The 26,504-nt window shown below is 36.7% G+C and overlaps 1 protein-coding gene across 1 annotated transcript; it reads left to right on the top strand.

The window, feature by feature from the left end:
* Positions 1-6: 6 nt before the first annotated feature.
* LOC139727937 (uncharacterized) lies at positions 7-24,073 on the top strand. The gene is made up of 13 exons (XM_071638910.1): positions 7-73; positions 5,470-5,652; positions 6,980-7,125; positions 8,873-9,122; positions 11,828-11,922; positions 12,470-12,671; positions 13,370-13,468; positions 17,919-18,101; positions 18,818-18,945; positions 20,032-20,281; positions 21,973-22,067; positions 22,592-22,793; positions 23,964-24,073. Exons 1-13 carry the CDS (start codon positions 7-9, stop codon positions 24,071-24,073), a joined length of 2,010 nt encoding a protein of 669 aa, XP_071495011.1.
* Positions 24,074-26,504: the final 2,431 nt, after the last annotated feature.

Consider the following 26,504-nt stretch of genomic DNA (forward strand, 5'->3'; position numbering starts at 1 on the left):
AGGAGAATGGACACGGGGTCATCCCAAGAACCCGACACCCACAAGTCATACGGATGGTTGGTTGAGTCTGACAGTAGGCAAACAAGGCCCACGAGTCCGACACTAGGCCAAAAAAGGGTCACAAGACAGACAATGCGTTCATTAGAAAATGCCCTGTGATGTAATGTCGGTCTCGTGGGTATTATATGCCTAGTGTCGGACTCATGGGCCTTCCCCCCCCCTTTTTTTTTTTTTTGCCTAGGAACGAACTCGTGGGCCTTGTTTGCCTGGTGTAAAGCTCGTGGGCTGTATAACTCTCGGCCGGTATGGCTCGTAGGTGTCGGACTCGTTACGTTCACCCAGTGAGACATGTCTGTCTCGAGGTGACCTGGAAGTTGCAATGGCAATTCAGAATATATCAAATCATCGTAGATATAAATATAGACCTAATCTTGATTGGTAATCACAAAGGTATTGGTAGTCTATCAATGCGTGTGAAATGACATTTTATCCCCAAACAATCAATTTGTACACATGAGATGAAATTCAATTGCGAAGGGTCTCATTACAAAGATAGAATGATGTACTATAGCACTAGAAATTATAGGTTATTTTATCCGGCTGAGTGTTGGTGATCTGCAAAATTGTTTCTTTTGAAATGATTTTCTTCTTGTTTTTTTCTTCTTCTTACTGTTCTTCCTCTCTTCCTTCTTCTCCTTCTTCTTCTTCTTCTTCTTCTTCTTCTCCTTCTTCTTTTTTGTCTTCTTTTTCGTCTTCTTTTTCGTCTTCTCCTTCTTACTTTACTCCTCATTCCTCTTCTTCTTTTCGTGGTATATGTATTGGGTAAATGACGGGGCCTATAGAGTTGACACAAAATATGCTACATATTCAGCAGGCCACTTTTCAACAGATAAAAATGCATCCATTCGCCATTTTATCAAATTCTAATGGTGACTCTAATTGCTATTTCAAATAGATGAAAAGCATTTCCCATCACGTACACGATTTTACAAAGTAGAATCATAAGATTACATGGATCAGGTGCCGAAAAAAACCAAACAAGAATATGATTCATACATTAACACCGTGATCGTAATTGCACTTTGCTAATAATTTTTTTCTTTAGAGGGCTGGGAGCAGATTCCAGATTGCTAGATGGTATTGCGAAGATTTTTAAAGGCATATTTACTATTTGTAGACAACACAAAAACCCAGCTTTAGTGCTTCAAAAAATTATTCTAAAACATTACTTAGGAATAGAAACAACCAATGTAAAAAATTAATGTTAATCAGTGTAATCAATAATAATCATTTTTAAGTATGCAAGTATGCAAGTCTACAGTTATGATTTATTGAGAAAAAAAAAGTGATATCTCCTTTTATTTTAGGCTTTATTGCGAAATTTTTATATGGGAGGATGTTTTGTTTTCAGACCTACAGTTATTAAACATCAAATGTGACAATTCGAACATTTTCAAAATCATCCCAATGGTAAACAATACCTTCAAAGACGCCCCAGACAAATTATGCAACAATATCAGTATCTCCTTGTGTGTTTTTATTTCATATATTTCTTTTATCACCGAGCCAGTTCCTATTGTGTCAGTAATCGGGTAAGTACACGTGCTTCGCAAGCGTGGTATACCCTACTGTTGAAGAAATCGTGTAATTATGGTTGAGACCTAACTTCAGGTTTCTAGAATTTTGGGTGAAATAATGAAACCTCTAATGAAATAAGAAAGGGCATGTAATTCCAAGAGAAATTCGATGTTTGTTTGATGAAAATTGGTTTTTAAATGGCTGAGATACCAAAAACAGAGCAACCCTAATAAAAGGTGGGACCCACCTTTTATTACGATCGCTTTGTTTTATTTTGTTTTTGGATGTCCCAGCCATTCAAAAACCGATTTTCATCAAATAAACTTTGAATTCCTCTTTATAGAATTATATGCTTTGTACAATTTCACAAGTGGTTTCTTGATATCTCTCAAAAAGTGAAAAGCCCAATCCTCACCTCCATCAACACTATACTATCCCTTTAATTACTGGTAACAATGTTGTTTGAAACCAATTATAACAGTCGGCTGCAGTAATGGGACAGTGTTGTTTATAGTACAGATAAAATAATAAGACTCTTGACTTTCAACAGAGGTCGAAGGTACGAATCCCACCAAGCTCTTTATGCCATGGCCCTCTTGGCCCGGATTTGCATTGCTCAGATAATTTTCAATTTCAATTTCAATTTATTTTCACATTTCACCCAAATTGCACAGAAAAAATATAATTATACAGTAATAAAAATTGTACAAGACCTAAATTAGATGAAACTTCACCAGAATGTACAATAGTTGGTATCGTTCTAAACACAAAGGTCTGTATACATTAGAGTTGAGCTATGGTCATAATGCGAGAAATATGATGGGGCCTGCGTAAAAGCAAGCTCGTACAGCTGCAGGTCCCATGAAAAATCAGATTAGGGGAATTATGAAATACAGATCTTTAGACCATGGTATGACTGGGGGAACCGATTGAAACAAAACAAAAAACCGATCAAATAAATGTTATCAAATAAAACACAGAATAATGATAATGATAATAGTGACGATAAGGGTTCTCTAAAACAACAGTGACAACACTGGATAAGCTGCCCTAGTGGGTAAATATATGACTACATTATTATTGCTATCCATAAAAGGTGTAGTAGATAAGCACCTCCAGAACAACAGTGACAACACTGCAGAAGCTACTCTGATGGGGAGATATATCATTACATTATTATTGCTGTCGTCAAAAGATGTAGTAGATAAGCCAAACGAAAAACAGAACTTAAAAACAAACTTTTCTCAATAACCTATATTCAGATAGTCATATGGTGTGTATTTACTCTACCTCTTGAATCTTATTCACATGTTCCACATTGCGTGTGAACTCTGGTTTTTACTTTGCAGTGGGAACTTAAGTAGTGTGATAATAGTGGTAGTAAAAATAAGAGACACCAGCCCCCCTACCAAGTACCTACGTGTATGGGGGGGGGGGGGAGGCGGGGGTTCGAACGAACCCCCGCTTGAGGTTACCGGGGTCGGTCCTTTTATAAAAAGTAAGTTAATTTTTCTTTCTTGATTTTCAATTTCAATTTGTTCCTGCTACATTTCTTTTTTCTTCTTCAAGAATACATTGTACAAATGGAATTACAATAACACCGATTTCAAGTATGATTTCGCTTGAATATCATTTTCAAAGGTAGATCAAGTTTTCAAACAAAATCGAGACATCATTTAAAAACAAAATACAGTAAACTGTTGCATTTTCACTTTCATGACATGGTCAACGTTGGAAGGGCCGTCACAATAAAACATACCTGATGATGTTTGACGAGATGACAGCCCTTTCCTGATAAAACGAGTAGAAAACTATTCTCAAGGATTTACTCGCGAAAAAAGAGACAGAATTTAGTGTGTTTGGGGTTCTTGTTTGTTGTTATGCAGCGTTGATAAGTCACCAACGTATCGAACGGTCTTGATTCAATATTTTCCAAATGTTCCACACGAAGTGTCCACCACATCGTTGAATTTCAATTCTAACAATGCAAAAGCTCCCATCAGTAACACCTGGCTCAGTAGCCAAGTAAGTGAGGTAACAGAGGTGGTAGTTCAGTGCTCTGTATAATTATGATGTAATAGAAATACGTATGCCTGGAAGTTGCTCGTGGTACCTCAGTGCACTGTGTACGTAAGGCTTTTTCTTTTTCAGAGTTGCATAACAAAATTTAGAACATGTCTATGCACGCCTTGTTTATTGGTGTTTTTTATCCACACATGAAAACACACACACAAAATTGTATACACATAATATGCGCTCTGAAAACAAAAATCAACATTATTGCAATCTTGTCTTCTCCAACCTTTTGTGAAATTTAAATTCAACACTCAAAATATTGAACTACCATTTCAGAAACAGTTAATACAACATTTCTTTTTTTGTGTTAAATTTAACATTTACACAAAAGGTTCGAGGAGTGACAACATTTAGAATGTTGATTTACCATTTGATAACAGAGAATAAGGTAAACAGAACATAGTGTAATGAAAAGACTACAATAATTGAGAACCTTATAGTAATTATACTTTGTAGTAAAAAAAGAAACAGAAGTGGTCGAATGAAGTACATGTATAACCTTGCTTAAAGTGCGAAAAATGGAGAGACCCAATAAAAAGACAGAACTTGTAGAATATGATATATAACTTGTAGATTTCTCTGTATATATATATATATATATATATATATATACACACACACATATATATATATATGTATATATATATATATATATATATATATAGAGAGAGAGAGAGAGAGAGAGAGAGAGAGAGAGCATGTGTCTGCATTTTTCGAATTTTGCATATTGTGTTCTTCCCTGCTATAACTTGAGTTTTATGACAATGTATAATTATGGCAAGGTTCTACAATTACTGTGCACTCTTTTATCTTTCGTAGTTTCATGCACGTTATTTTCTGTTACACAAAAGTGATGTCTATATGTTTTAGTCGAAAAATGAAATAAGAAATTAATAAGAAAATAAATAATTGAAATTGAAAATGAAATAAATAAATAAAAAGATAGATAACCCTATATAGTACATATTACACGATACGTTTTCAAGTATACACCCTCTCTCAATATCCAAGTCACTGAGGTAACGGAGGTCTGCGGTAGTCCATTGCACTGCGGTTACAGCTCGTTATTCCGAAGGTTCGTTATTCCGAAGGCTCTTCACTCCGAAGATTCGCTGTTCCGAAGGTTTGTTATTCCGAATTTCATTTTCGGATTCACAAATCTTCGGAATAGCGAACCTTCGGAATAACGCCACAAATGTTCGGATTAACGAACCCTTTTTTATTTTCGTATTAACGAACCTCTAGGTATAGGGAATTTGTGTGATTCGGATTAACGAACCTTCGGAATAACGAACCTTCGGAATAACGAACAGCACCCTGCACGGCGTCATGGTGGAAAAGAAATACTCAGGTGGTAGCTCACAACTTAACAGCCAGTGGACTTTGGGAATTTCTTTCTATAGGCTGTTTGCAAAATGACGAGAGATTGTTTGCTTAGAAATCTCGTGTTTAAATGCAGGATTCACCTTTGTTCAATTCATTCATACTGTCGTCAGTGGCCCTACACGTGACCTTCACAGTTTCGCGAGGAGGCAATAATTAATAGGTGTCACAGATACGGTACAGGAGAGTTACAACTTACTGAATCGCGGCTTCTCATTATACCAGCTACAATGGCAACTACAAGCAACCGAGGTGACAACGAAATATTTCTTTTTTGCCTTCTGTGTTTTCTAATAATATATCTTTTACTATACCTTCACTATAAATATCTTTTTTTTTCTTTCTTCCCGCTTTATATGATAATTTTGTTCTTGTCTTTTTCCATATATGCATGTGTCACAGTATTTTACTCCTATTTCCATTTTCACTCAGAGGGAATTCTCGAAAGTGATGAACCCATCTTTTCCTTCGAAGTGCCTTTGTGTGTAAAAGAGACATGCCACGAATATCGCGGTGTGGTTATGCCAAACGTCATGCCCCCTCGCGCCTTAAAGGCCCTGGAAAACTTCAAAGTGCGGCCAGATGATATCTTTGTCGTCACTTTTCCAAAGTCGGGTAAGTTTGATAAACATTTTGCGATAGATTAAAGCCCTCTTGTGACAATATTATACAATATTATACGATATCAAAAATAGCATATAGGTTTCGGAAAGAGTAGTTATTGGTAATTGTTCGCTGCATCAGAAATATATACCTTTTCTCATATGGCGCAATATGCCGTATCGCTCATCACATCATAGGGTTGAGCGATCGGCCTGTAATCAGACTACATTAGTCGATCAGCATAACTCAGGTGGACACAAACCTACTTCGCCTTAGTAATATTTAGCGTTACAACTATTATCTCTCTGTCAGTCAATCCATTTCTCTCTGTTATCATATATATATGTATATATATATATATATATGTATACATATATATACATATACATATATATATATATATATATATATACATATATATAATATATATATATATATATATATATATATATATATACAAACATTGTAGTTGCTCCACGTATTGGCAGTACTAGAAATAGCAATAACAATGTCACAAAAGAGGAATGCATTAATTGCCAATCTTGATTTTAATGAATAATCCGAATTTTCGAGGATCCTTCCTCTTCATCAGGGATGACAGTGCGAATTTTCACAATGATATCATTGTGAAAATTCGCACTGTCATCCCTGATGACCATTCATCTGACCTTTGACTTCCTGTTTATTCTTTCCTCGCGTATAAGAGAGCTGCTTTGTTTCTGTCTGTGTGCGCGTTTGTGTGCGTATTTGTTTTACGTTCTGTTTCCCCGAGGAATATGTCTTATCGTTTCGTTTGATCATTACTACAATTTACTACTCACGAGGGGGCTGCATTCTACAAGCTAGGCTTTGTAGCAATCCCCTCCATTTCCGACTTTTTTTTCTTTGTTTCGATTCTGTTATAATTTGTCCGTGCATTTCTTCACCTAAAGTATGTGTTGTCTCGTAGGAAACAAATGACGTGCATTTAAATCTCATTTTAATATGCAACAGTCGCATTGTACTTTACTTTGTCTATATTATGCAGACGTCATATTGTGTACTTTCGTCGGAAATGAAATGAAATGAAATATACACATAGATTGCGTAAGTGTTTATGTGAAAATGTTGACATATACATGCAAATTATATGTATATACGTGTTCATATAATTTGTAAGGCGTTTATGTAAATGAATCTATGATTAATGTTTTCATAATTACTAATGTATATAAAACGCATAATATGGCGGCTCTGACCTCTCTCAACCTATATCTGTGCTACATTTATTCATCTTCTGTATATGGTTAGAAGCAAAAGGAAATCTAACTAAAGCTTTCATTGCTCTTTGCCCGATTAGGTACCACGTGGATGCAGCAAATAGTGCTGCTAACTCTTCATGAGGGGGACGTGTCTAAGTTGGACGGGGGCCATATAATTACGAAGGTTCCCTTTTTAGAGATGGTTGATATCCATAATTATACTGACGTGAGTACACTCAATACAGTGAATTTGACTTTCCGTTGCATTTTCTCTCTTCGAGTTTCATATAAAAAAATAATGTATATCGCACTGCTATAAACAATGGATAGTCTGATTAAAAAAGGGATATTACGCATATTGCAAAAACTGGAAACGGGTCATAATATACGTAAGATTCCATTGTCAAGGAGACGGGGACGGAGAAGAAAAAAAAGTGCTTTTTTATTTTGTTTTATTTGTGGATTTTCATTTTGGAATGTTACTTACAAATGAAAGTATTTGAATGACAACAACAATGCATTGATTGAAATGGTCATGATGGTGGTATAAGGATGCTTTATGGTGCTGTTAATGATGATTGCGTAATACTATACAGTCAATCCGCACGTTATGCGCGCTGCTTCTTAATAAGTCCCTCCATTTTTCATTGAAAATACCTTAGCCAGGGATGTGCTTTCCTTTGTATACTAATTGATTTCACTGTATCGACATTTCATTTGAATATCTTGTTAAATTTGTTTTCTGTTGACAAAATGAAATCTGAATCAAGTTTGAGCTGAACCTTTATCATCCGCTGTCATGATGGTTCAAAGAAAACTGTTTGAGGTCCTTAGATGATGATAATGATAATAATAATAATAATAATGATAATGAAAATGATAATGATAATAATAATAATGATGATAATAATAATGATAACAATAATGATAATGATAATAATGATAATAGTTGATATTTAATGAGCGCATTTTGCACTGGATACAAAGCTCAATGAAATTTTATCCCTGGCCGGCACAGGAGTTAAAATATATTCAAATTACCAAGCAGCGACAGTTCAAGTCCAGTGCATACATAGGGATTTCAAAACAAGCAGGTCTTCCAGACATTCCCCTATGTACTCTGAAGGTCTGTTCTTGACTACTTTGCAGACCAGTACGAGAAGCTTGAAAGATATTCTAGCCTTGACTTGCTAGCCAATGGAGTTAACGTATGAGATGAATATTTCTTCAACTTTAGGATGATTTGGGGAAATTCTCTATGATTTCTAGCTGGGTTATTTCTTTCCTGGTAAAGCTGGCCTTGGATTCACAGGTCTGTGTAAAGAGGAATCACTTCTTGTCAACATTATCATGTCACTCGAAACCGAGCGAGGTGACTTCTAAAGCTCCAAGACTTCTATTTTTTGTGAACATATTCTTTTCGATATCCTTAACAATAATATTGTGTGTGCGCGAGTGTGTGCGTGTGTGTTTCCGTACCTTTCCAATACATTTATTCTATTGTATTAAGTTCAATGTATTGAGTGGCCCACATCTCTACAAGCTTGTCTTTCACGTGGGTCCCTCTTTTCCATTAACCCTAATCCTACCGGGTTTTTTGAGGGACTTGAAACCACCGGAGGGGGGGGGGGGGGGGGGGCTTCGCGAAAATTTGCACAAAGGTAAGGCCAATGTAATCTACAACAAATTTGGTCTCAAAAGTTGCGCAATACTTGAAATAAAAAAGTCATAAAATGTCGCGGCGAGAGCATCACGCGTTGCGGAATAATCACGCGAAACGTCGGGGGGGGGGGGGAATCATTTTGAACAATTAGTTCCATAATATGCATTTTTTGTTGAAATACATTGTACGTTTTGTTTTCATCGAATTTTGTATATACGAGAACAAACATGAGTTATTGGAAATAAAATTTCATTTGAATTTGAATTGAATTGAAATGTATGCTGACATGCACTCTTTCAATCAAAACTCATATACCGTTTAACACCAGCCCAGGAATGCTCCGCCGTTGGCGGACGTAGCAAGCGAGATGCCGTCCCCACGTATCTTGAAGTCGCATTGCCGGTTGTCATGGCTACCCGAAGACATCCGAACAGACGAACCCAAAGCCAAGGTCATCTACGTGGCGAGAAACCCCAAGGACACCGCCGTGTCTGTCTTTCACTTCTGTCATTTTGTAGACCATCTTCCATCGTACAACTCTTGGGATGTATTTTTCGAGGAATTCATCGCTGACAGAGGTTAGGAGGGACGTGGGAGGAAATAGAGTTGCCATGGTACCATCAGGGAAGTGTTACAGATAGAAACTGAGCTTCTGCTCTCACTCAGTCCGTATAAAAGGCCTCGGAACACCGAATTCGGTAACGGCAACGGATCTTTTTGTTTGTTTGTCTGTTTGTTTGTTGTTGTTTTTGTCTTTGCTAAAGGAACCATGTCTGGTTCTGTTAAAAAAGGGAAAAAAAATCAGTACCCAGTACAAAATCACCCAAAACATTATTCTTATGTCAAAATCAAGAACAGCGAAATTACCACTTGAAAACTTTTGTAATAAAATCATATGCGGGATGTGGTATTGTAACGGAAATCAGCCATGGATAATTTTGGATCACCATAAGTAGCAAAAAACCGGACCGTTGCCATTACCGTGCTCGGTATGCCGAGGAGGCCTTCAGTCATGCTCGGCATCGCTAAGAGTTGAAGTTATACGCCCCAAAGAGCTCATCAGTAACAGTAGACTCCCGTTATAACGAAGTCCTCGGGACCGGCTGTTCTCTTTCGTTACATCGAAACAACCGAACAAATAAACAATAAAAATACATAGAGGGGATAATGTTGCGGCCTGATTTTTTTTTTACTTCGTTGTAACCGGAATTTCGTTATAACCGTGTTCGTCATAACGGGAGTGCACTGCATCAGGACTATAACGCTAGCACTCACACAGCGGACAAGACCTCCCTTGCTGTGGTTTGCTCTCTCTTTCAATGAGCTGGCAGCAGTGAATGTGGGTGTGCTATGAATTGAAGCAGTGAATCCGAGTGCACAGTAAACAACAACAACAAAAAAAAAACAACAACAACAACAACAAAACCAAACACACATTTCAGCCAAAAAACAAAAAACAAAAAGAGTAGAAATACACGGTGGAACACAAAGATCAAAGTCTGGCTGAATAGAAGATAGAAACCCGACATGCGCAAATGAGAATATCAAGGAGTGATATATTATTTTAGGTGAGGGCACCTAATTCTCATTCAATATTGATTTGCACATTGCAGAAATGCTTATTGGTATCTTTGAGTTCTTTCCTTAATTTCTTTTATTTTGTAGATAACTTCTACTTTCTAATTCAAATTTTGTGCTAAAAAAGAGCCTGTAATATCTCATGAAATGCAAACCTTTTTCTTTGTCCCAGAATTTCGTCTTGGAGCTAAGAACATGACTTCAAAGCAAAGAAGAATGTTAGCCACCCATTGTAATGCGTTAGAATCCAAACAAGCGTTTGCACGGATTACGAAGAGTTGTTACTCCATCTATAGTATCTCCCTACTATCGCAGTGCTGTGTAGAGGAGACCTCCAGATGATTTTCAGATTTTTACATTTGAACAACTATAAATTAGCTATACTGAATACAGAGTTTCAGAATTTATAGTGATTGCGACGAGGAATAAGAATGTTTTCAAAATTCATAACAAATTGCAATGGACAAGGATGATGACATGGCAGCCTCACCATAAGAATGCATGAGTAAGGACTCAAGGTAGCAGAACAAAAGAAGAAGGTATGCATAGATTATACACAGGTGAACTTGCAAGCGATCAGTATTGTAATGGCAATTACACTGCTACATTTCTGAAACATATGAGTCTCCAATGTCGTCATCATTATTGTTCAGTGTAATTGTTTTAGATTTTTCAAAGCATTGTTTCTCTGCTCAAGGACCACAACAAATTCCACGAATCTATCCATGGAGCGGTCGATTTATGTACTACATGATGTAAAATTATGAAAATCGTCTGGAATGCCCCTTTAATTAATAGAGGTGATTGAGCAAACTTCATTATTTGGCTTTTCAGGCAAATCGTCTCATTATTTACATGATTTAAGAGGGGTTCTTTTATCTGAAACATGAGCCATAGAGCCACGAATTTGTGCGTCATGTTCCTATTTCTCCATTAACGTTGATTTGTGAGAGTGGCCAGTGACGCTTCCATAGAATGCTTGCTTAGCTTACAAGTAGGCCTAAGTCCAAATGAAGAATTAACCTTTATTACTACATTACAACATAACACGTGTATCAGGCAATCATAAGTGTTCATCTAACAGTCATGCATGCATCAATGCTGTGATATGACAAATTATGAACAAATCAATAGTTTCATGTGTATAATTATGTTCATTATACTATTGTAATACATTTTACGTTTTGTTTTCCTTGAACTTGCATCGACAAGAAAAAAATGTGATATTGGAAGTAAAATTGATTGGAATTGATTTGATTCGAAAAAAAGAGTAATAATAGACAATCTGTTGAAAAGAAAAGCCCTAGTGCAGTGTTCGTCCCAGAAACCCTTAATTCTCAATGCTCGGGTGGTCAGAAGCTATAGCAGTGTGTTTGTGTGTGACACACACGCACACACTTGAACCTGGCATAAACCCGAAGGATAATTCAACTTGGGGATAAATGCGAGGGATCTAGGGCTTTCTATAGCTCAGTCGGTAGAGCACCGGTCTAGCAATCCGGAGGTCTCGGGTCCGAATCCCGATGGAATCCCATTTTCTTTGCTCACTTTTCCACTAATAATTTATATTCTTTCTGGTCAGTTTATTCTGTCTTTATTTGAAAAGAAAAATTGTCAGAAATTCAAATAGGAGATGATAGAAACTTGTTGTGAGCTTTGCAATTAAAATCCTATTACTTTTGCTATTGCTTGTACTTTTTCTAAGCTCCCCAAGGGTCATGGTTTGAGAACGTGCTCCCATTGTGGGAGAGACGCAACCATCCCAACGTGCTCTTCCTGAAGTACGAAGACATGAAGAAGGTATGTCATTGAAAAAGACTTCAAATTTGTAGTTTTCATTTCCAAAGGAAACAAACAGCTTACAATTATAGGCTGAACATGTACATGTACGCCAACCACTCAACCAGGCAACTCCCCCCCCCCGTCCCAATACATAAACGTTAAAACGTTTGGCCCTCCCTGTCATACCACAATCATACCAAAATAATACCAAAATTAAGTATTCAGTGCGGAGCAAGTTGAGCAAAAGCTATTTCAAAATCTCAATTAATATGGCTAATAAACATGCATTAGATGCTCTGAAAAGTGTATAAAAATAAATAAAGCTTGCACTTATTGCTCTTCGCTAGATCTCTTAAGCACTGTTATATGCGTTAAAACATACCATACACAATACATAAAATTGTCTGTACAAATAAACTAGGTTTAGATAAAAATCTACGTGTTCTGTCTGACTCTCTCTCTCTCTCTCTCTCTCTCTGACGTAGTTCGGTGTCGCGATGTACCAAGCACGAAATAAGCACGCACAGACTACAATGTAAGCTAATAATCCTATTGTCTGTTCTAGAACCTCCGTGGAACAGTTGAACAAGTGGCCCGCTTCATAGGCAAATCCCTCTCTGATGACGTCATCGATCGCATTGTTGAGGCTTCCACTTTTGGCGCGATGAAGAAAAGCAAAAGTGCAAACCCGGATTTCTTGAAGGCCGAACTTGACCCAAGTCAGAAAGAGCCGGAAAGCAAGACTTCGTCCTCCTTTATGCGGAAAGGTATTAATGGAACTCTTTGTGTCATCACTACCAACCATGACATTCAATACTCTATACAGAGGCAGAATGTGATGTCACAATTAGCGATTCACGGCACTAAAACGTTACTGATTTTAATTCCTTGTATATATATATATATATACATATATATATATATATATATATATATATATATATATATATATATGTGTGTGTGTGTGTGTGTGTGTGTGTGTGTGTGCGTGCGTGAGTGTACGTATGTGTGTGTGGGCGCGCGTATAAGTATATCAAAATGACAACGAAGAAAGAATAGAATGAAAATGGACACAGCCTTCAACAATGACTCTCTTATCTTGTTTTGTGACGTAGGCCCCACGTATGCTGCTAAAAAAGAATCGGGCTACCAAAGCAAAGCGACCATTATATTAGTTTGCATTACGTGTTTCTGGCTTCTCTACTACAATCTTTGATAATAAAGCAGGTCCTCGGAGAGAAGAGCGTTGTTGACATAAGGAGGTGACATTTAAACGTTGATATTGATGTGAAGTGTTGCGTCATAACATTCAAGAGTTTACATAATGCACCTTCATAAAACTGGTCTCGCATTAACACAGGGAGTTGATGGGACTTCTGTCTCTCAGTCAAGACATCTCTTCATCGATGATATCTGCTCTCATTGTCTGATTACTGATAACACCTTATGGTATTTTTTTTGACAGGTGTTGTAGGCGACTGGAAAAATTACTTCACGGAAGACCAGAACCGACGGTTTGACGAACTCTACGCCGAGAAAATGACGGGCTCTGGGCTTGAATTTCAATTCGAATGAAATTCTAGGCGACAGATAACATAAATTATCAATTTTGATACATATGCATTTTATTTCACCGTTTAGTGTTCATGTTCATTCCTATATGGGCAACGCCTATACTTTTGACTAATCATAATACCCAGTTTGATAAGTGTCATTTGTTTTAGTCCCGGATGAAATCATTGGGAATTTCGCAATTTTGTAGAAGAGTGATTATGGTTCATTTTATTTTAGGTAATATCATGCACAATCATCTCTTTGTTTTCTCCAGGTAAACATCTTATAAGGTTCATGTGCAAAAAAAAAAAGGCCTCATTGTCTAGATTCAAATATTGTGAAAGAATTTTGCGTCATTGCATATAGTGTAGATATAAGAGTGCTTCCTGAAATTATCCATCTTTCAAAACGCAGCTGGTTATTATTTGGATTTACATCCTGATTTAAATAAAGTTACAGACCAATAGGTTGAAATTATGAAATTCGTATTTTTCCAGCACTTATAAAAGAATGAGTTATTTTTTCCATGTGTATGCATCTATGTGGCAAGGCTTTTAGAAAAATTTGACGAGCCTTAGTGTCTTAAATGGACATTGTTAAGTTCGTGAACTTTTTTGGTGAGATCTCTTTTCCAGGGAATCTATTCGACTCCTTAGGATGCCCGTAACAAAATTCATTGCAGAATAATTGCTTCAATTTTGATTTCAATTTTATTTTCGTATTTCTCGATGAAAGTACATGAAATGTTAAAAACAAATATGATAACACATAAAGACCAGCTTGGATATGCGAGAAAAAATGCAAACATATTACATAGCGGTTGATGTGTCAGTTTCAATCAAAGTAAAAGAATGATAAAGAGGAATGCGATGGAACTTACTTAAAAGCAAGCTTTTTGAATGTAAGTCCAAACAGACACCTGGTGTGGACAATAGGAAGAGGAACACCGGTACAGCTAAAGAACAAACTAAAAAAGAACAAAAAGCGTACTCAGGGAACAGAAGATTCTTCTTAAATACGATCATAGGAGAACAAGTGATTAAATAAACTAACCATACTAAACAAGGAACAAATTAGCAGTTTCTCTGATAGCAGTACTGACAGAGGTGTAATAATGTGAATGCGACATGACATTACGGCTTCCATTGAAAATACACGGAAGTGTCGGAAATGAAAGACATTTATTAACAATTCCTACATACCAGCCAACTGTGATGCGGCAAGAAAAACAGAAAGAAGGTAAAATAATGAAAGTAATATGTGCAAGGTGTTATTCTAGAAGTATGCGGCCTTGAAAAGAAAAAAGCATACCCACCTAGTGCGCCATACATTAATGTATAAGCCGTGTATTTTTCCTCGGTTTGGAAAAAACAAAACAAGTAAAGCAACAACAAAAATATGCCAATTTCCCGATATTTTTGATTGAACGATTTGATTTAAATGATAGATTTTTCCAATAGCACCATTTTTTATACAAGTTCAAGGGAAAGGTATGTCTAATGTATAATGAATGTGCGACAATCCGTGAAATATAATGGTATTATTGATATCTAAGTTATCATTTCTTACTGGAGAGAATTTCTAAACTTAGTGAGACTGCATAAGTAATATTTTCTACATTTTATTGATAATATATGAAAAAAACTTCCTTTGTTCACGGACCCGAAACAACTGTAGGGCTATACACTGCATAGACTGTCAAATTATATTTTCATGATTACTATACCTGTATAATTATCACATACGAACAACGTTTCATATTGTGCGCTTAGTCGTAACAATAAATGATGAGAAATTTGTGACATGATGATTACATGTGTACATGAGGGGTCTGCTTTTTTGGGCTGTGTCCAAAAGAAGCAATGAGTTGCTGTATCTAAAGATTCAATAACTACTATCTGAGTTTCTGTCCGTCATGACATAATCGCCTCTTTTTGAGTTTGTGTTTCAATCTGAAAATGGGGAAAAATGTATTCCTACTGTTTATTAACCCCAAAAAAAGTTTAGAAAACGAGAACACACCCACACACACGCACACGCACACACACACACACACACACACACACATACACATACACACAAAATGATGCCTTGTAAATAACTTTCGGATTGATAGTAACCTTATTTTGTTTTTGAATTAAAGGGGATGGCTAGTAACTGATCAGTGGGAATCAGTGGGAATGCTGGGGGATGATTGTTCCAATTCTTGTGGGATTCATGTTAGGGTACATTATATATCTATTGTTGTGTGAAAATTATTTGCTTCAAAACGGTCTCATATTCAAGTAATGTGCAGTTAAATGCCCCGTCACTGTACAGGCATGCTAGCCTGGAACCATTAAACTGCACATGACTTGAATATGAGACCATTCTGAAGCAAATACTTTTCACACAACAATAGATGTATAATTTAGTCTTAAATGAATCCCACAAGAATTGGAACAACCATCCCCCAGCATTCCCACTGATTCCCACTGATCAGTTACTAGCCATCCCCTTTAACGAACCCTCGGAATACCGAACGCTCAGTTAAACGAACTGTAACCCAATGTTTTAGGGTATTTTCAACTGAAAATTGTTTCTAGTCAAACTGCTCAAATGTGCAGATTCCACAAAGTGAGACAAACTTAATTTGATTATATCATACTACTTGATATTTCTTTATGCGTTTTTTTTTTTACGCGACAAATCCTTCCGATTTTATTTCATAATAAATCTGTTGTTTATGATTGAATGAAAACATAATGAAAATTACATCACAACTTTAGACTCTTGTAACCAGTCACTTGTATGAGTTATACTTGAATTTGTGCATTCAGTAACATGTCACTTTCTGCATATGCTGACTTCAACATTAAAAGAGTGAACTGAATAAACTTCATTGAAAACTCATTCCATTGCATTCTTTGATGATCGCTGCTGATATTCAGTTCTTAAAGCAAAGCCTTGATACTTAGCAAAACTTCACAAATTCATAACCTTTCTTAATCTCATCTGATTTTAATCAAATTTTCACTGTTATAGGATTCAGACTAATGCATAACTGGTCTGGAATTTAGAACATTTATGACACAATCAAGATGAAGAAATTATGAAATTTCAAGGTTTTACATTGCCTTTATTTCACAGTATGACAAACTCAAATTACAAGAAGTGATGCTGTCATCGTTTAGAAAGTTTCCCCATTAGTTTCAATTTTCAGCGAATCTCCCTGTTAACGGTAGTGACCAGAAGGGAAGGAATGTTATCACTCTCATTATGACTATCATATATTGTATATATACCTGTATACACCTACTCCATGAAAGGCCGTTTCTTTTTTTTTTCTCAGAGTCAGATAAACCTGGTTTTGATATACTTGTATATAAACGTTTACTAATGAGTCGTTTTAATTGCTTTTTTCACCGAACAAAACATGCATCATCTACAGCTTTATATACATAGTATTATATGCATATACATATACATATATATATATATATATATATATATATATATATATATATATATATTATGTATTCATATACTAGTATATATATATATATATATATATATATATATATATATATACATATATACATACATGCAATGGTAACTGGTTATTCATCGCACTGCATTAGTGGAATAGAAACACGCAGACGCAGTGTAGGGCGGTGAGTTGGCTCAGTCGGTACCGCGTCTGCCTCACGATCCCACGGCCCAGGTTCGAACCAGAGTCTGGACTGAGCAATGTTGTATGTAAGCATACCGTCCCCTCTAGCAAGAGGCATAACACTCTGTCCCTCGAATAGGACATAAAATGGAAGTCCCGTGTATGAGAGAGTCACATCTCATGCACGTAAAAGATCCCGCTTCATTCATTCATCGTAAAGAGCAGGGTGTTTAACCCGGTAAAGTGGTCCCACCTCACATCCAACTGGACCCCATGGAAGACCAGCTTAACGTAGCTGAATATGGGCTATCCAGCCAACTTCTCAGATGGAAAATGAACAAACAAACAAGCAGGAGGTAGCTCACAAAGACAGTGGACTTTGGGCATTTTGCCCACTGGCTGTTGACAAAGTAAAATCGGAAAAAAAAATGAGAACTCTTGTTTAGATAGGGGTTTGCCTTTGTCACGTTCATACCGTCGCCAGTGGCCCTACAAAATCATGACCTGTACGGTTTTGCGAAGAGGCAATAATCTGTTGCAGAGATTGTCGGCGGAATCTCAGCTTATTCCATCGCTGCTTCTCATTTTACGGCTACAATGACAACTTCAACTTCCAGAGGTGACTATAAAATATTTCTTTTGTGTCTTCTGTGCTTTCTTAGATATAGTTTTTGAAATTTGTAGACATTATGCTTCTAGTGTAGTATTTCTTTCCTTTTTTTTTCTCTCCCAGCTTATGATGATTTTTCCTTGTCTGTTCCATATCCACATGTCATAACATTTTATCCCTTTTTCCAATTTTACTCAGAGGGAATTCCCGAAAGTGACGAACCCATCTTTTCCTTCGAAGTTCCATTGTGTGTAAAAGAAATATGCCACGAATATCGTGGTGTAGTTATGCCAAACATCTCGCCCCCTCGCGCCTTAAAGGCTTTGGAGAACTTCAAAGTGCGGCCAGATGATGTCTTTCTCGTCACCTATCCAAAGTCGGGTAAGCAAGTTTTGATAAATGTTTCTAAATCGTCCTGTCTTAATCGCGCCTTTGTGATTGCTTTAAGACGCGTTATGATATACGAAAATACTTAGTATATCGGCTTAGGAAAGAGAAGTAATTAGTAATTGTCATAGCGGCATCAGAGTTATACGACAATCTTCCTGTCCACGTGTGGCACAATATGGCGGCTCGGTATATACTTCATGAATGCATACGTAATTATATTCACATCAACACTTAACATAAACAATAAATAAATAAATAAATAAATATACATATATATATAGTGTGTGTGCGTGTGTGCGAAGAAGAGCTCTCGTGGACGCAGCTAATGAATGCTCTTCTTCTCACACTGCACTGAATATAAATAATGAAGGAGCTACACAGGTGCTGTAAATGGTCGAGACCCCTTCTCTCTCTCTCTCTCTCTCTCTCTCTCTCTCTCTATATATATATATATATATATATATATATATATATGAAAACAAACAAAGGGAAAACTGACCAGAAACGAATGAGCATATTTGTTAGCTCAAAGTCCGGGCTCAAAGTTCTTTCATTTTGTGTTTTATGTAAACATTTCCCTTATATTCGACGCAAAACGTACTACATGTATAGGAGATGATAAAATCATTATATTTCCTCTGTATTCTATCATTATTAGATCAAAGCGAAAATCTAACCAAAGCTTTCATCTTTCTTTGCCCAATCAGGTACCACATGGATGCAGCACATAGTACTGCTAACTCATCATGAGGGGGATGTATCCAAATTGGACGAGGACCATATAATTCAGATGGTACCCTTTTTAGATATGGTCGATATCTTTAATTATACCGATGTGAGTACTTAATACCGGGAATTTATTTTTTTTCATATTTTTGTTTACAGAAAAGTTTGTAACGGTGCTCTCAAGAATAAATACTTTGATTTAAGACAAAATATTGAGAAATATATTGGAAAAACTGGAGACGAGGCATCCCAAAGACTGTTCACATGCAGTGTTCACAAATTGTCGGTGATGTGAAAACGCTCGAATTTAACAATGTGAATGGATGATTTCACACTGTGGTGTGGTTTTCACAGTGTGTTCACATGTTTTATTTCACACTGTCAATCGGTGATTTACAATATGTTCATAGTGTTGAAACCCTCGAATGTAACATGATGGTGTGTTCACACTGCGTTACACATTGTGTTTCACATTGTGAAACACTGTGTTCTTTCCAGCAGAGATTCCATTGTCAAGGAGACAGGGAAATAAAGCAAGAAAAAAAAAAGTAAACACTCTTTTTTTGCCGTGAATGTTGAACGCAAACGAAAGTATTTGAATGGCAATAACAATATGTCGACTGAATTTAATGGTCATTATGATGGTAAGGATGGTAAATGCAGCTGTTGATAATCATGTAGTCAACCCGCGCATTGCTCGCGCTGCTTCTCTGTAGGTCCATCCATTTTTCATTGAAAATGTCTTCACCAGGAAATTTGCTTTCCTTGTTATGGCAAGTATAATAATATTGTCTTTGATGATACGTGTCAATCAATTTCACTGTATCGACATTTCATTTGCATTCCACGTTACATTTGTGTTCTGTTGATAAAATGAAATAGATTTAGATTTGAATTTGAATTAAGTTTAAATTGAACATCTATCATATGCTGGCACGATGGTTCAAGGGAAAATTGCTTGAGTTTCTTTATTTCTATAACTATTAGATAATTTGGGGAAAATTCTCCATAATTTCTAGCAAAGTTATTTATTTCCTTACCGAAAATGGCCTTCACAGATCTGTGTAAAGTAGAGTTAATTCTTGTCAATATTATCATGATGATACGTACATGTGTCAATTGAAACCGAACGAGGTAGTGTTCAATGTATATGCGGGACATGCGCTCTTTCAATCATAACACCGTTTAATACCAGCGCAGCAAAGCTCCAACGATGGCAGACGTAGTGAGCGAGATGCCATCTCCACGTATCTTGAAGTCGCATTGCCGGTTGTCATGGCTACCCGAGGACATCCGAAAGGACGAACCCAAAGCCAAGGTCATCTACGTGGCGCGAAACCCCAAGGATACCGCCGTGTCTGTCTTTCACTATTGTCGTTTGGTACGCAGTCTTCCATCCTACGACTCTTGGGAGGTCTTTTTCGAAGAATTCATCTCTGAAAGAGGTTAGGATAAACGTGGGGAGAAAAATAGATTAGTCACAGTATCATCAGGCAGGTGTTACAGATGGATAATAAACTTCTGCTCTCCGTCAGTCGGTAAAAAAGCCTCGGCACACTGAGTACGGTGACGGCAACGGTCCGGTTTCTTTTTGCTATGGTGTGCCTATAAAGGAGCAATGTCTGGTTCTGTTGTCACAAATCAATTACTCGGTGCAAAATCACCCAAAACTTTATTATTATGTCAAAATCAAGAGCAACAACATCAACACTTGCAGATTTGCTTTGTACAAACAAAATTATTAGCGGGGAAGTGATGTTGTAACAGAACGAGACATGGTTCCTTTTGGCGCATCGCAGGGAAAAAACGACTGGACCGTTGCCGTTCTCGAGCTCGGTGTGCCGTGTCCTTGTTATGCTCGGCACTGCTGCTGAGAAGTTATACGCCCAAAAAAGCGGATCAGTGCTAATATCAGGACTACCGCACCCACAGCAGAAAATACTTCCCCTGCTGCAGTTCGCTCTCTCTTTCAATGTCCTAGCAGCAGTGAATATGCGTGCTTTAAATAGGAGCAGCGAATCCGAATGCACTGTTAAAAAAACAAAAGAAAACAAAAACAAAACCGCAAAAAAAACATAAACGTTTCAGCAAAAAGTAGAAAAGCACGGAACACTCAGATCAAATATGGCAGAATAAAAGTTAGAAAACTAACATGCACGAATGTGGGTATCAAGGAGTGATATTATCTTACTTGAGAGGACATAATTTTCGTTTTATGTCGATTCGCACATTACGGAAATGCTTATCGATATCATTGAATTCTTTCCTTCATTTTTGTAGATAAATTCTACTATCTCATTCATATTTTGTGTTGAAATATAGCTTGCAATTTTTGATGAAATGTGAAACAATTTCTTCTTAACCGAATTTCGTCTTGGAGCTAGAGCGGCGCCGAGCATGACTTCAAAGCGAAGAGGAGTGTTATATAGACATTCATTGTCATGATTGTAATGGTTTAGAATCCAAACATGTATTTGCACGGACTACGAAGAATTGTCACTTCATCTATAACACCACCCTATCATCATAATGCTGTTTGAATATCAGTGACTGAGAAAACTTCAGTGATTATTTGACTTTTTCAGGCAAATTGTCTCATTATCAGTGAAGAGCTCCTTTAATCTGAAACATGCGTTAAGCCATAAAGCCACGAACTTGTACGTCATGTTCCTATTTCTCCATTTATAACGTTGATTTTCTTTTTTTGAGAGTGGCCAGGGCTGCCTCCACAGCTGCATGCTTAGCTTGCAAGTAAGTCCAGATGAAGAATAAACCTTTTGTCCTATGATATTATTACACTATTAGGCAGTCATAAATGTTCATTTAACGTTCATGCATGCATCAATGCTGTGATATGACACAATTATTTTGAACAAATAGCTTCACATGTATATGTTCATATATTGTTGTATTACATTGTATATTTTATTTTCCTTGAACTTGTATCAACAAAAGAAAATGTGATATTGAAATAAAGTTGGATTTGAATTTGATTTGAAAAAAAAAAGAGTAATGACAGACAAACTGTCGAAAAGAAAAATTGTCAGAAATTCAAATAGGGAATGACAGAAACTCCTCGTGAGTTGTACAATAATTTAAAACCCATTAATTTTGCTGTTGGTTTTATTTTTCTAAGCTCCCCAAGGTTCATGGTTTGATAACGTGCTCCCATGGTGGGAGAGACGCAACCACCCCAACGTGCTCTTCCTCAAGTACGAAGACATGAAGAAGGTATTCGTTTTTAAAGACTTCAAATTTGTAGTTTTCCTTTCCTTTACAACTACAGGCTTCAATATTATGTAGATAAGCACGTCAAACACCCACCTACGCAACTCCCTCCCCGCCAAAAGACACAAACGTTAAAACTGTCATACCGGTCATATACGTGCGTGGAGCAGAATGGCATTAAAACCTAGAGCAAGTTGCAGAAAAAGATATTTCAATAACTCAATAGGGCCTATGGCATAACACAAACAAGCATTTAATGCCCTGAAAAGAGTATCAAAATGAATAAAGCTTGCACTTCACTGTACTGCTCTTCGCTACTGGAATTGGATCTCCCAAGCACTGTTATACTCGTTGAAAAAAATACAAAATACGCAACAAAAGTGTCTGTACAAATAAACTAGGTATAACTAAAGTCTTCGTGGGTTTTTTTTTTATCTCTACGGCGTTGTTAGGTGTCGACGATACCAAATACGGAATAAGCACGCAGAGACTATACTGTTTTCTAATAATCCTATTGTCTATTCTAGGACCTCCGTGGAACAGTTGAACAAGTGGCGCGCTTCATTGGCAAATCCCTCTCTGATGACGTCATCGATCGCATTGTGGAGGCCTCCACTTTTGGCGCGATGAAGAAAAGTAAAAGTGCGAACCCAGACTTTTTCCAGCCCAAAGTGGGTCGTGCTCAGAAGGAGCCGGAAAAGAAGAGTTCGTCGTCCTTCATGCGGAAAGGTATTAATGGAATACTTTGTGATGTCATTACTACCACCCATGTGAATTCAATGTTCTGGAGGCAGAATATGACGTCACAAATGGCAATTCACGAAAGCGTTACTTGTTTTAAATCCTTGTATGTGTATGTAGTTATGTGTGTGTGTGTGTTTGTGTGTTTTCGTGTGTGTGTGGGCACGAGCAGAAGTATATCAAAACGGTAATGAAGAAAGATTACCATGAAAATGGACATAGCCTTCAACAATACGACTTTCTAATCTTGTTTGGTGACGTATACGTACACTGCAAAAACATCGGTGTTAGATTTAACACCACGGGTGTTAAATCTCACACCGATCAAGTGTCAATAGAGGACCACACCCACAGGTGTAGAAAGTATGTTGTGATGGTGTTGAAAAGTGTTCACCTGGTACTTTATGGTGTTACTTTGACACTGCAGCGGGTGATATTTTTGACACTGCGCTGGTGTTAATTCAACAATGACACTATATGGTGTTGATTTGATATTGTTGGTGTTAATGTCAATGGTATAATACCCGCCCAGGTCAATAGGAGACCACATCAACTGGTGTTACTGTGGTGTTAATGTGTTCACACCATTTTTTTTTCAGAAATCAAGTACACGTACTTTATTGGAAAATTCTTGATCGTCTTGTTGAAATTGAAAATCAACAAGAAAAAGAGTAACCATGGTAACTAAGAAACTATTCAAAAAACAACTTCATATTTTGAAGTGACACCCGAAGGTGTTGATCTAACACCACAAATGAGCACCGAAAATTTAACACCAGCTCGATGTTTCATATTTACCACAGGACTTTTTTCAGTGTATGTTGCCACAACGAATCGGACTAGCAAAGCAAAGCGACCATTATCATAGTATTATGTTTTTCTGGCTTCGCCACTACAATCTTAATAAAGCAGGTCTTCGGAGAGAAGAGTGTTGTTGACGTAAGAAGGTGACATTTTCACGTTGATATTGATGTGAAGTGTTGCGTCATGATATTCAAGAGTTTACATAATCCAACTTCATGAAACTATTCTCGCATTAACGCAGGGAGTTGATAAGGCTTCTGTCTCTCAGTCAAGATATCGCTTTATCAAAAATATCTGCTGTCATTGTCTGATTATTGATAACTCCTCATAATACTTTTTGTTTTGTTTTGACAGGCGTTGTGGGCGACTGGAAAAATTACTTCACGGAAGACCAGAGCCGACGGTTTGACGAACTCTACGCCGAGAAAATGACGGGCTCTGGGCTTGAATTTCAATTCGAATGAAATTCTAGGCGACAGATAACATTGATTATCAATTTTTGATACATATGCATTTTATTTCACCGTTTAGTGTTCATGTTCATTCCTATATGGGCAACGCGTATACTTTTAAGTAATCATAATACCCGGTTTGATAAGTGTCATTTGTTTTAGTCCTGGACAAAGTCATTGGGAATTTCGCAATTTTGTACAAGAGTAATTATGGTTCATTTTAGGTGATATCATGCACAATCATCTCTTTGATTTCTCCGGGTGAAGATCTTGTAAAGTTCATGTGCAAAAAAAAAAAAAAATCCTCATTGTGTAGATTCAAATATTGTGAAGGAATTTTCATTGTATTTAGTGTAGATATAAGAGTGCTTCCTGAAATTATTCTTCTTTCATAATGCACTTAGTTATTATTTGGATTCACATCGAGGTTTAAAGAAAGTTACGGAGGAATAGATTTTCCAGCACTTTTAAAAGAATGAGTTTTTTCTTCCATGTGTATGCATCTATGTGGCAAGGCTTTTAGAGAAATTTGACGAGCCTTAGCATCTTTGAAAGGATATCGACTAGTTCGTAAACTTCTTGGTGAACTCTGTCTTCCCGGGAATGTAGTCGAATCTTTAGGATGCCCGTAACAAATACATTGCAAATGAATTGTTTCAATTTCACTTTCAATTTCAATTCTATATTCGTATTTCTCGATGAAAAATACATGAAACATAACAAATTGTGATAATACATAATGCCCAGCTTGGATATGCGAGAAAAAAAAATACAAGCGTATTATACATTGCGGTCGATGTGTCAGTTTCAATCAAAGTAAGAGAATGATAAAGAGGAATGCAATGGAACCTACTTTAAAGCAAGCTTGTTAAGTATCATGGAGGTCCCAACAAGAACCCAAAGATTCAATGACTATATCTGAGTGTCTGTATGTCATGACATAATCGCCTCTTTTTATCTTTGTGTATCAATCCGAAAGTGGAAAACATGGTATTTCTACTGTTCATTAACTCGAAAATGAAATAAAGTTCCGAAATCCGAACACACACACACACACACACACACACACACACACACACACAAACAAACAAAATGATGCCTACTAATGAACATTCGGAATACTAGTAACCTTAATTTGTTTTCGGATTAATGAACCTTCGGAGAAACAAAGTGTAACCCAATGTTTTAGTATTTTCAGCTGTAAGCTGATATTTCTAATCAAACTGCGCAAATATGCAGGTTGCGTGGTGTGAAACAAACTTAAATTTGATTATATCATACTACTTCATATTTGTACGTAAGTTTCTCAAGCGGTAAATCCATCGATTTCAGACTAAGTTCACCCAAAAAAAAGTGTTGTTTACGAGTGAATGAAAGCATAAGGAAATTACATCACCACGATTATAGACTCTTGTAACTAGTGACTTGTATGAATTATACGTGAATTTGTAATACATGCTCTTAAAAGAGCTCCCTAAATGGTATGCGGTAAACATTGCACTTTCTTCATATCATGTTGATTTCAACTCTTAAAGAGTAAAGTAAATAAACTTCCTTTCAAATTCATTCCATTGTGTTCTGGTGGTCGCTGCTGATAGTCTGTTTCGTAAAGCAAAGCCTTGATACTCAGTCGAAGCTTCAATAATCCCAATTATAGTGTGCCTTGCTTATAAGAGAAACTTAATTCTTTGCACGCAAGTGCTTTTTGATTGATTAGCGTTGTTTAGGAAAAAAACAAGTTCAACTGAAATTCACAAATTCTTACCAATGTAAATTTCCCGTGTTTCTTGTTCTTTTTCCTTCCTTTCAATTCACATTGTATTGTTATCAAACTCAGGCGTAGGACCCCGTTGCTAGAAACTTTGCGTTTAAATGCAACTCCAAAAATCAAACGCAAGTCCTCCAAATCTCATGCAACTTTGCGTTTAAACGCAAGTCCTTTTTTTTTTTCTCAGAGTCAGATAACCAGTTTTGGTAAACATGTATACACGTTTAATATAGAGTCGTTTTGATTGCTTTTTTCACTGAACAGAACATACATAATAGTATATATATATATATATATATATATATATAATATATATATATATATATATATATATATATATATATTATATACTGGCATCAAAAGACTTAACCACAACATGGCGGGCGGTGCAAGAACAGTAAATCTATTGACATCAAATCTTGCACATTAATAGACGTGGCTGGTGTTGGGTAGCACAATCTTCACACAGACAACACTACAAGACCACACTCAGCACCAACACAATCCTGAAGAAGGGCTTTTCGCCCGAAAGCTCGATGATTAAAGGGGTGCTACCCAACACCAGCCACGTCTATTAATGTGCAAGATTTGATGTCAATATATATATTATATATATATATATATATTATATATATATATATATATATATATATATATATATATATATAGAGAGAG

The sequence above is a fragment of the Diadema antillarum genome, unplaced genomic scaffold (genome assembly GCF_040938485.1).
Source record: "Diadema antillarum isolate AM-2024a unplaced genomic scaffold, OU_Dant_1.0 seq00000160_RagTag, whole genome shotgun sequence".
Taxonomy (NCBI): domain Eukaryota; kingdom Metazoa; phylum Echinodermata; class Echinoidea; order Diadematoida; family Diadematidae; genus Diadema; species Diadema antillarum.